The 11,715-nt window shown below is 39.5% G+C and overlaps 1 protein-coding gene across 7 annotated transcripts; it reads left to right on the top strand.

Moving 5' to 3' along the window:
• Positions 1 to 93: 93 nt before the first annotated feature.
• sytl3 (synaptotagmin-like 3) lies at positions 94 to 11,052 on the top strand. 7 transcript variants are annotated; one of them, XR_009785406.1, is made up of 15 exons: positions 1,278 to 1,368; positions 1,697 to 1,731; positions 3,797 to 3,991; positions 4,355 to 4,570; positions 6,494 to 6,561; positions 6,631 to 6,682; positions 6,765 to 6,831; positions 6,913 to 6,985; positions 7,198 to 7,316; positions 8,298 to 8,420; positions 8,538 to 8,707; positions 8,783 to 8,879; positions 9,494 to 9,664; positions 10,504 to 10,625; positions 10,687 to 11,052. XR_009785406.1 is itself a non-coding variant. In XM_061753487.1 (14 exons), the coding sequence occupies exons 3-14, from the start codon at positions 3,870 to 3,872 to the stop codon at positions 10,649 to 10,651; spliced, it is 1,299 nt and encodes a 432-aa protein (XP_061609471.1). In that variant the 5' UTR covers positions 94 to 1,368; positions 1,697 to 1,731; positions 3,797 to 3,869; the 3' UTR covers positions 10,652 to 11,052. The 7 variants fall into 7 exon arrangements, 6 of the variants coding, with proteins under 6 accessions (XP_061609471.1, XP_061609466.1, XP_061609468.1 ...); XM_061753487.1 differs by lacking the exon at positions 10,504 to 10,625 and having other exon boundaries at positions 94 to 1,368; positions 4,358 to 4,570; positions 10,628 to 11,052; XM_061753482.1 differs by lacking the exon at positions 10,504 to 10,625 and having other exon boundaries at positions 94 to 1,368; positions 10,628 to 11,052.
• The last annotated feature ends 663 nt before the right edge of the window (positions 11,053 to 11,715 follow it).

Raw genomic sequence — 11,715 nt, 5'->3', positions numbered from 1 at the left:
AAAAGTGTAAAATGTGAAATAAATGTTGAACTCTTTGTGCAGTGAATTGATGTGATATATGCTTTGTTATTTTAATCAATCTACTAAAAAGGTTTTCCACAATATTCTTTATTCTCTATTTATTGAGATGCACTTGTACTAGCTGTATTGAAGGGCTCACATTGCCATATTATAGCTGCTTTTATTTTTGTATTTTCTGAATTTGTGAATCATTATACATATTCCAGAGTAATATTTGTGAGTATGTGCACGTTTGCACATGGTCTCAACCTTGAGCGTGTAGACCTTGGAATGTAAAGTGTCTGTGTGCATGTGCATGTGTGTGTATGTGTATACTGTTTTTCTGTACTTGTGTGGACTCCCATAATGCACGCATTCTCCAAGTGACCAAAACTTTGGTCCACCAAAATAAATTCCCACCAATAGCTTCTAAACATAATTTAAGATGCCCTTTGAAGTTTTGTAGAAATTTCCTGAAAGGGGGGGATTATTTAAAAAAAAAAAAAAAAAGTGAGCAATATGAGTGAATTGCCGAACCAATTATAGGTTAACTGTTTTGTTTTGTGTTTGTCACTATTTGTCCACTCTCTCGCACCGTCCCATGGTCAACCATGGTTTTCACCCTGCTCAGATATAAATTTGTGGCAGTATATTTGTCAATGCTTTAAAAACGTTTTTTACAGAACTCACGTGTTCTTGTTTTTTCTCAACGTCTAAATATCAACATTTAGCAACACAGAATTTAGAAAAAAAAAACAAAAAAAACATTCCAGTCCAAGTAGATGTATATCCCACTGGGTCGTCACGGGGCTTTTTCACACCGTAACAACGAGGCGCTCTAAAGCGACCATGCCAGCGGACTAGCCAGTGAAGTTACATTTTTCGGAAAAATCAGGAAAACTGAAAAGGTGAAAAACTGCTTAACAGTATAGCTCCACAAATTAGTACTACATAGTTCTCAGTTTTTGCACGTTTCGGCAATCATCTTCAAACATGTATAATGTATTAAGAAACAAGCCTAACCATGAAAAGTCAATCTTCCAAACAAAACAATAATTCTATATTGGAGAAATCATGTAACCACAGAATATTATCATTCTATAAATGATTAAATATATGCATGTGTGTGTGTGTTCGAGACCCTGTGTGATGTTTTATTCCTACACTAGAACTGCGCCCAAGAAATGTTGCAAACTCTGAAATTGGCTAAATGAAAACACACCCAGGAAGGATTCATCACAGATTGCAGCAGTATAAGTACAAAGAAAAAAAAAAAAGAGGAAGGATGTGTTTTGAGTGTTTCCCTAGTGTGTACGAAAGCAGCAGTCACATTACATCTCCACACTCTCTGTCTGGGGGAGCCAAAAGGTAAGCACTTGATCTTTGTACCACTTTTATGGCTTATGACAGTAATTCCACATTTGAGGATGTGTGTTTTTGTCATTTTAAGGGAGTTTGACAAAGCCTTAAGTGCTAAAAATGTTCATCTCCCTCTTGACATGTTTCTGGGTTTTGGACTTTCTTCTTCTTTGTGACAGTTATTTCTGGACAGCATCATTTGCCTTTTGGATTTAGTTGATTTTGTGTGTCTTTGCACATCTTTAGTAGACATGTTATGACATGGCACAAACCTTGAGAAGAGAGAAGTGTGACAGTTTCATTTGGACTGTGGTGGTCATTGTGGCTTTTCTTTCAGGCTGGTTGGGGGGCTTTCAGGAAGCTCATTTGATGGTAAGGAAATACGTCAGCTACCTCATGCATGCTTGAGTCCCAGTGTATTTCGACGAGTCATTTTGCTGTAACAGCTGCAGTGGGCTGCTGTGACCGCCCACCATCTCTTGGTTCACAGATATGAGGCCACATAGTCACTCCTAAGCAAGGAGCATTTTATTCATTATACTAATGTTCTCTTAGTGTTTGTGTAGGAAATCTAGTTTAGAATCTAGTGTAACGATTTAGTCATAATGTAACTTGCATTGATTTTGTTATAGAGTCAAACTGTAATAGCCAAGGCACATATTTTACATAAGAAAAATCTCATGGCACACCAGCAAACAGAAAACTTCATGAGAAGTATATCTCTGAAGTATTTCTACTGAATGATCTCATCTCAGTTTCCTGTAGTTTCCTCAGTATGAAATCTGGGCCTGTTTAGTTGAACACAAATCTATTCCTCTGTATGAATGGCAACAGGTGGAGGCACAGAATAATTTTAGCCTCTCTGCTATCTAGTGGATTTATTATTTGATTGTTTTGCCTGTCAATGTAAATCGCTGGCAAAGATAGATGAACAAAGCTATATTATTTGAAGTAAATAAATAAAACTGGATAATTATTTGATGATTTCTCACAGCACACTGATGTGCTGCTGCACAGTGGTTGGAAATCACTGCTTTAAATAACTTATATAACTTTAAAGCTAGAATCCACAACTATGTTTTGTTAAAAAAAATAATCATTTTCACCCGAGCCACTACAAGAGTAGATGACAGAAAGCTGATTAAGCCTATCAGCTTCTGACACATATTGCTGTATTTTTCATATTTATTTTACATTTAGTGACTATCCTATACATTCCCGCGCTGGATAACTTGGTGGTACTCTAAAATGACATCGCGGAAATTACATATTTTACCTACGAACAGGCAGGCCCATGTATGGAGAGCGTGCAGGTCGACTGAGCCATAGAGAAAGGAGAAAGCATGAGGGGTAGGAAGGAGGACGAGGAAGTCGGACAAGCATTTAACCCTCGTCATATCGAAGCGATGAAGGCTATGTTGTCATGCTGAATTCCAGCGTCAGAAATTGCGGATTATAGCTTTAAACCATCTATTTGCGTCCGTGATCCATGATCTTCCACAACAACAAAATGGCGTCGACCATAAACACAGGCAAAAAAATTTTTTTTAATATATATTTTTTTAAAGTAAATGCACCATGGCAGCAGTTGCAGCTCTTGTCTGAATACAGTAGTACGGTATTCTAAGATTTGTTCTGCTTCGAGTCCGGAAATTTTGATTCACTGATTTTTATAATTGTCATCCTTTGAAAGCAGTGACAGGGATTGTGAGTTGTTTATTGTGGGATTTTTTTTTTTATATATAATTAAGTACATTAATACTGTATCTCAATTTTCTGTTAAAAAAAAGCCTCTTTTTAATGTTTTTTTTTTCCTACTACAAAATCTTGCAAAATTACCCTAAAGACCCAGTCTTTTATCCTGCTGTTCACTATCATTTCAAGTTAACAAGAGGGGGAAATATCTTGTTTTCTGTTACAGAGGTGTGGTTATTTAGTTTGCAAGCAACCACCTGACTCTCTTGTCATTTCACTAAACATGAAAGTAGAGTTGTTTTGGTTTTTTTTTTTCCATGTGAATATGTGCGTGCAAAAGGCCGAAGTACAAAACAGAGGAGGTTGGTCAGCTATCAATAATGCAAGGTTTGACATTTGCTCTGGTCTGAAGACCTGCTGTCGCTGCCGGGAGAGGTTCAATAGACGTCAGAGCGATTTAAAGGGGGGCTGGGTACGGGTTGAAACGGATAGTGACGGCGATCCTGAGCTGCCTGCCTCTGCACTACCATAAAAAATCTTGCAGGTCTCTTGCTGCCTAAGAGGACTATAGATAATTTTACATAAAAGGAGTTTTAGAGGGAAGATGCTGCTTAATCGTCCAAGCGGAAAACAGTAGAGGGTAGTGATATTTGCTCACCAAGTCTATACATATCCATCTGGTTCTGACGTGGGTACTAGCAGAGATCACCATAATTACATACACACTTCTTGAATCTTTCAGATGTTTAAGAGGTGTTCAGGATCAAGTGCAGGGAAAGTGACACACCATCGGGAGGATCACCGAGCGGGGCTAAATGACCAGAGACTCACATTTGAAGATGGACTTGAGTTTGCTTCAAGCTCTGGAGAGGGAGAGGATCTTGCAAGTACTTCTGAGAGACAAAGTGTTGCGTACAATGGAAGAAGACAGGATCAGGTGAGTGACTTAGTCCCGGGGAATCTCTATTTTGTCACTGTATTGTTGGAAATTGTTGCTGTCCAATGACAAGCAGCAAGAAATTATTAGTATTTTATTATCAAATGACGCTTTACACGTTTAGACATCTTTAGCATCGGAATTGCCAGCCCTCACTGTTTATTGATGACGGTGATGATAGGTGCCCACCCAAAACCCATTTCCATGGGTTGAATGCTCGCTGCCAACCCCCACCACCTCCCCCCTGTGCACACCACTACATAGTGGTTTTCATCATCATGTAGTTTTTATTGTTGTTTTTTTGTTCTTACAAAGAACCAATAAATGCAAATTACTGATGATGGATTTCCTCTGATGCCACAGTAGAATGAAATTCCAGCTCCAGGAGCTTCGAAGAAGAGGCGCCAAGAGTTACTCCAGGGAGTACGGCGAGCGGACCTGCGCTCGTTGCCAGATGCCGCTGGGAAGGTTCTGCAACACGGGCGCGGTCTGCCGTGGATGCAGCCACCGAATCTGCAGCAAGTGCCGCGTGTGCGTGGGAGAGGCGGCGTGGAAGTGCACAGTCTGCTACGCCTACAGGTAGACGAGCTGAAGCATGAGTCATTCACTCAGTCATCTGATAACCGTTTGTGCAAAAAGGGTTTCTCTGTGGTCACAGTGTCAAAGTGACACTGAAATTTCAGTTCAGCTAACAGTGGATTTGTTTGAATTATTGAATTGCATTCGTGAAAACATCCAACTGAACTGATATATACGATGAAAGCTTGAAATTGAAAGACCCTGTGAAGAAAATTCTGAAATTTTATTTCTAAATACATTATATATGTTTGAAGCTGGCGGCACGGTGGGCGACTGGTTAGAGCGTCTGCCTCAAAGTTCTGAGGAGTGGGGTTCAATCCCCGGCCCCGGCTGTGTGGAGTTTGCATGTTCTCCCTGTGCCTGCGTGGGTTTTCTCCGGGCACTCCGGTTTCCTCCCACATCCCCAAAACATGCGTGGTAGGTTAATTGACAACTGTAAGTTGCCCGTGAGGTGTGACTGTGAGTGCGAATGGTTGTTTGTTTGTATGTGCCCTACGATTGGCTGGCAACCAGTTCAGGGTGTACCCCGCCTCCTGCCCAATGATAGCTGGGATATGCTCCAGCACGCCCATGACCCTAGTGAGGAGAAGCAGCTCAGAAAATGGATGGCTGGATGGATGGATGGATGTTTGAAGCTAACAAGAGAGAGAACTACTGTAATTTCTCGTGTATAATGCGCACCCATGTATAATACACACTCCCAAAGTTGACCTCAAAATTTTGGAAAACCCTTCTACCTATGTATAATGCATTTTTACAATGCATGATTTTCCTTCTACCCATATGATCAAAACATGAAGTATTATCTGTATTTTGTTCGTTTTATTTCAAATAAATATTCTGAAGTTAAGTACTTTATTTGAACACGTAATACTTTCTTTTTATTTACTTGCTCTTATTTTGAAATTCACAGCCCTTTTATTGTGTAAATGAGAAAACACACAGTTGTTTGATTAATATGAATATGTTGGCCAGGTGAAACACATTTAGTTTTAATTTAATGGGATTGAAATGAACGTGTACCGCTTTTTATAACCTTTAGATGGCAGCATACATTTATGAAATTTTCCCCATTTTCCCATATACCTATGTATAATGCACACCATTAATTTTTTTTATTTTTTGGGGCGGAAAAATGCGCATTATACAATTACGGTATGTAGTCCTCAATTCTGGAGGTACAGTGTTAAACGTTTTACACCATGTATCACTGATTTTTTAGGTGTGGCTAAAATGTTTCCTAGTGACCCACTTTGGAGTTGGGCATGAGTGCCCCCCTCCCCCAGTAAGAACTTGAGTTCCTTCATTCTCATCAGAGGTTATCCAGCACAATTGTGACATGCAGTTAGCTAGCTATCAGAATCAGAATCAGAATCAGAATCATCTTTATTTGCCAAGTATGTCCAAAACACACAAGGAATTTGTCTCCGGTAGTTGGAGCCGCTCTAGTACAACAGACTATCTATGCCTACACCCTAAAAATGCATCTTCTCTTTGAATAGTCCACTGGTGTGGCTGCTTTAGAGCGCCTCATTGTCAGCTGTGAGTCAAGGAGAGAAAGGCAGAAAAGCGAGTAGGGGGCATGGGGTACAGTCAGACGTGACAGCCAGCGTGTGAACACGGGCTTCGCGCTGGCATGGCCTCTTTAGAGGGCCTCGTTGTTGAGGCGTGGAAAAGCCCTGTGACGACCCAGTCTTATATATTTCTGCCGTCGGTGGGTTTAAGTGCCTGCTACTTAAGAACTGCAGCACTTTTTACAAGAACATTTCGATCAATATCAGTTCATCATGCCACTAGACCCCTTGCCAAAAAGACCGGATGCTTTGCAAAAATGCGTCAAACGAGAACTAGTAACACTAATGCAACAATGATCTTAAATAATTTAGCAGTTGCTTGCTTTGTTCATTGGTTGTGTCTTCCCAGGGAAGTAAAGATCCGGTCTGGAGACTGGTTTTTAGAGGAAAAGACGAAGAAATTTCCTGCTATAGCAGGTTTGTTTAAGTGAATTTATCAACCAAAAATGCACAACGAATGCCTTGTGATTCTTTTTTGCTTTACAGACAAATATGAGACAGTTGGTGAAAAACTGTTGAAGACCTACAATATGTGGAGGTATCTTTAAAACTCACTCTGTGTATGTGCATTTGCATTTGCATTTTTTTAAAATACTTTTATATTTCTCTATAATGCACAGTCACATAGCAATTGTGCCACCCACTCCACCAGCCCACTCGGGATTTGACTTTCTGAGCAGATCAGGGGTAAAGTACATGCTAACTAGTTCGGTTTAAATACAAATTATACGCCACTGTGTGCCCATAACTTTGTGTCTTTATCTTCAGGATTCAAAAAAGTCCAGCATGTTATCCAAAGCAGTGGAAGATCTTCTGTGTTCATTCAACAGTGATGTTAAAAGTAAATAATCAGTCACAAATCGAAAATTGACCACATTCGATATAGTCAACACAGCCGATTTTTTTTTGACAGTTTCAAATGTGTTACTTTCTCACGATACTAATCAGAGTATCGAGGCCAAAATTGCATCAGGTTCGACAGCAATAGTGTTGCGCAAAATCCTGTGACACCACCGAGATGCTCTGATTGATTATGTCTCTTGTTGTTTGTAGAAATGTCCTCATCTCAGAACGACGTGAGAACAGACCTGCTGAACGTCGACCGCGGCAAACATTTGCATAACAGCGCACAGAAGAGCCTCTCTGACACCGACGTCAGCAAATCTGGCAAAGTAAGTAAGTAACAGTGTCCTGTAATTAAAGTGACACAATTTAACATTGAATCGGGGAATAATAAACTCAATAAAATATTGAGGATGCCGCACTGGCTGCAAATACAAAATGCATTGCCATGGTTAAGCAACTTTAGTGTTGGACCAGCCAGGACACCTATCATATTGTGTTAGCATTAGCATCAGGGCTAATTTTACTGTTCAGAATTCTGTGGAGCTCTTGCACACACTTTTCTGCACACTAAAGTGATGTCACTAAATAAATAGACATTCTTCACCACTGAAAAACTAATTAACACACAAACAATAACAGACTCATACCTTGGATAACAAGTTTACACGTATAGTTGGTGAGTCACACTAGCTACTAACATTAGCTGTCGAACGTACATTTTGGGAGAGATGGGCAAGTACTGATACCAGGTATCGGTATCGGGCCGAAACGGGCCTGAGTAATCATGAAGGCTTCAAATTCTGATGATTAAATGTATTCATGTGTGCAGATTGTTACAGATGTGTTTTGCCAGGTGAACTTTTGCTCTGACCAACCAATCAGATGATGGAAAAATGCTGGCGTTTTTTTTTTTTTTTAGCCAGCGAGCAGGCTTTGAAATCTGATCGGTTAAAGAAACAGTACCATTGCTAGTATAGTGTAATTAACATTGACCAGTACTGCTGATACTGAAGGCCCTGTGCAGATTAGATTGAGATGGAAGCTGAAATCTCATTGGACAAAAAATCTAACATCCACATAAACTGCTGGAAACAGTGCAACCAATAGAAACGCTATGAAATAAAGAGAATAGACTGTTGGGAATTAATTAATACAGTTTAATAAAACAAATATTCAAATTTAAGATATAAATGTAGGTCAGTGCTTCTGACAGTGTTTAGGCCAGTTGGTCTTTTTTGGGGGGGTAGGGGGGTTGTTTTTGAATGATTAATTCTTCTACAATACCACTTTAAAAAATGTCCTATCAGCACTACCAAGACCTAAGCCTTCCCAACCTGTTCAAGAGAAGCAAGGACAGCGACCAGGAAGGCTGCTCCACGGGCGCAGAAGAAGAGACCTCCAATAGTTCGGAAAACTCTGATGGCAAGCGAGTGCGTACAAGCTGACACATGAAGATAGCTCGGCATAGCATAGAAAAGGTCATCATCATTTGATCTTTTCTGGTCAGCGTAATCTAAAAAGGAAGTTGTTTTGATTTCCTCCGTCAGGGTAGTTACAGCAGCATCAGCACGGAGTGCAGCCTGCTTGAGGGCGTCAGTGCGAGCGGAGACGTGGAGCTGGCGCTGGCCTACAACACCGACTCTTCCTGTTTGGAGATCACAGTGGGAGCGTGTCGAAACCTTCCCCACAGTGACGCCCGGAAGAAGAGGTGTCACCCGTAAGGAGAAGCCGTGATACTTCCAAAAAATGTCTTTTGCATGCTTTCAAATAGTTGCACAATGTCCACGCGCAGGTACGTCAAACTCTACATGATGCCGCCCAAGAGCAACAAACGGAAGACTGCAGTCAAGAGAAACACCACCAGTCCTGTTTTTAATGAACTTTTTCAAGTAAGACGTATTAGGGCTGCACCTACATGGAAAATATTCCTCCTCTAAATTGTATCACTTTATTTTCACAATGTTCTTATTATTATAATCTTTATTTATTGTAATGTTATGCATTTTCTAATAATATTTCCACTTTTGAAAAATTACCTCATCATTATCCTATTCTCGTAACATTAAAATTGTTTTCCTTTAATCGTAAAACATTTTTTTCATAATATTACAACTTTTTTTCCTCCTACTGTTACTACTTATTCTCATAAAATTACATCTTTATTCTTGTAAATTACACATTTTTCTTATAATATTACCACTTTATTCTCAAGGAACAGGGCTTTTCTTTCCTGTCCAGTATGACTTCATTGTCATAACATTATGGCTTTTTTTTGCTCCTAATATTACAAATTTACTCTTGTAATACTTTGACTTTCTCGTAATATAGTGTTTTTTCTTCCCCAAGTATTACAGTTCCATTCTCATAACGTTACAATTTGTTTGAGGTACCATCACAACTTCCCTCACGTGACTTTTTTAAAATTAATTTTTTTAAGTACAATTTCATCATTGCCAGTGTCTTCTTTTAGTTGTTTTGCCTAATCTCATTTTGCTGCGAACAGTATCACATAGAGCGTCACCTGCTGACTGGAAAGCGACTGCAGGCGTCTGTGTGGCATTCAGGATCCTTGCACAGGAAAGTTTTTCTGGGCGAGGTCCTCATCCCACTGGATGGCTTACAATTTGACGACAAACACTTCCAGCGCTTCAACTGGTACCCGCTCTGTCTGCAGGTAAAAGCACACATAACTTTTATTCACTGAGAGGTCAAATTATGATTAGTATTATTTTTAATGGGACACCTTCTTCTGTCCAAAAGTTCCATGTTGGCCTGTCTTCAACAGTTGAGTAAATGTCCAGAGGGAGGCGCTGTAGAGCTAAATGGAAACGAGCAGCTGTTCAGATTCGCGTCCGGTTTCAACAGTCAGAGTTAGCGTAAACATTTTTAGAAATGATAAAAATTCAAATAATGGGTGAACGGATGAAGGAAATACATAGACATCAAGTAAGGACAATGTCATGCATCACGTTTACAAAATAAATCGATATAGTCAAAAACAATAACATATAAGTTCAATAAAAATATAGATAAAGAGTAAAGATAACAGAGTAACAGTAACATTAAAAATATATTTTTAAAAAACTATAGTCAAACAGTTATAAAAGAATATGAATTAAATAAATAAATAGTAAAAACAATAGCGTGATGATCAAATAAAAATATTTTTAAAAGTATAACACGTTAAATAAGAGTTCAATGGTAGAGCTCGGTCAACTAGTGCCTAATAATCTATAATACATAAAGGTAAAATATGAACAGATGAGAACTATCGATACAATATGAAAGTACATTACAACGTTGTCATGAGTGCAAGCAATTGTCTGCACGTGTGCTTCAAAGTGCAAATCCACTCCACTGTGGTCATGGGTGTTCCTTTTTTTGTGCTGGCCTGCAGGGTGTGTTATGTATGTTCTGGTGTGTGTTTATGAATGCACTAGGAGTGTAAGTGTTAAATAGGAAATAGAGTGTGTTTTGACGTCTATTTGTATGTATGTGTGTGTGTGTGTTTAGGTGTGTGACTGACACTGGAAGACGGCTCACGTTCTGGTGGATGCGTGTGGATGGGCGGGGCCAGCGAACATCACCTCTTTATGGGACACGTTTGGTTTACTCTTTTTTTTTAAATTCATCATAGGCTCCAGCACGCCCGCGACCCTAGTGAGGAGAAGCGGCTCAGAAAATGGATGGATGGATTATCTTTTCAGCCATCAAAACTGTATCCAAAACTGTTGTCAATGAAGGTTTTGTTTGCAATTAACATTGTGTGCAAATTGTGATGATTTATTATTATAAAATATAACTGTTTTATGTTAACATTATATAAATGTATTTACTCTATAAGTTATGTTTTATATGAGATGACTGTTTTAATCACATTGTCCTGTATTTGTATGTTCTTGTTTTTGCCGGAAGAAGGGTTAAGTCATATTTTTGATTATTTATGTATTTATTTTTAAAAAATGGACAATTATATTTTCATTCCATATGACAATTTTCAATCTCACTTTGTCTCTTCTGGTTCCATGAGTTTACATTTGGACAATAAATGGTCATATGTTCTCCTGTCATTCAGCTGAATTAATGTCAAATGTGAGTTTGTCGACCTTGATCATTAAGTTACTGCCATCTAGATATATTTTTTAAAATAAGAGCATTGCTATGATTTTTGATACAGCACGTTCATTTGATGTACAACCATTCAACACAACACAGCCTTTTTCTCTGAGCGTGTGAAACACCTATCTCAGGTTTCTACAAAGAACACACATTCTTGTGAGTGGTGATGTCATGCAATCACAATTCTGTTCTCAAGGACAGAGCAACTTGAGTGACAAATGCTCATAGCCGAAAATAACCTTATGATGAATATTTTGTCACGGTGGACGACTGGGTAGCATGTCTGCCTCACAGTTCTGAGGACCGGGGTTCAAATCCCGGCACCGCCTGTGTGTAGTTTACATGTTCTCCCCGTGCCTGCATGGGTTTTCTCCGGGTACTCCGGTTTCCTCCCACATGCCAAAAAAACATGCAGGGTAGGTTAATTGAGGACTCTAAACTGCCCGTATGTGTGAATGTGGGTGCGAATGGTTGTTTGTTCATATGTGCCCTGCGATTGGCTGGCGACCAGTTCAGGGTGTACCCCGCCTCTCGCCCGAAGATATCTGGGATAGGCTCTAGCACGCCCGCGATCCTAGTGAGGATAAGCGGAATGCAAGATGAATG

The sequence above is a fragment of the Phyllopteryx taeniolatus genome, chromosome 18 (assembly GCF_024500385.1).
Source record: "Phyllopteryx taeniolatus isolate TA_2022b chromosome 18, UOR_Ptae_1.2, whole genome shotgun sequence".
In the NCBI taxonomy this organism is placed as follows: Eukaryota; Metazoa; Chordata; class Actinopteri; order Syngnathiformes; family Syngnathidae; genus Phyllopteryx; species Phyllopteryx taeniolatus.
Note: the sequence above shows the minus strand (reverse complement) of the source record. Positions and strands in the feature narration are given on the sequence as shown.

What these genes read in the sequence shown, in the direction of transcription:
- sytl3 (XM_061753482.1), top strand. Translation starts at nt 3,870, where the DNA reads ATGACCAGAGACTCACATTTGAAGATGGACTTGAGTTTGCTTCAAGCT. An exon ending in CGGAAGAAGAGGTGTCACCC is followed by an intron (nt 8,708 to 8,782) that starts GTAAGGAGAAGC and finishes GTCCACGCGCAG; the next exon opens with GTACGTCAAACTCTACATGA. An exon ending in GGTACCCGCTCTGTCTGCAG is followed by an intron (nt 9,665 to 10,627) that starts GTAAAAGCACAC and finishes AATTCATCATAG; the next exon opens with GCTCCAGCACGCCCGCGACC.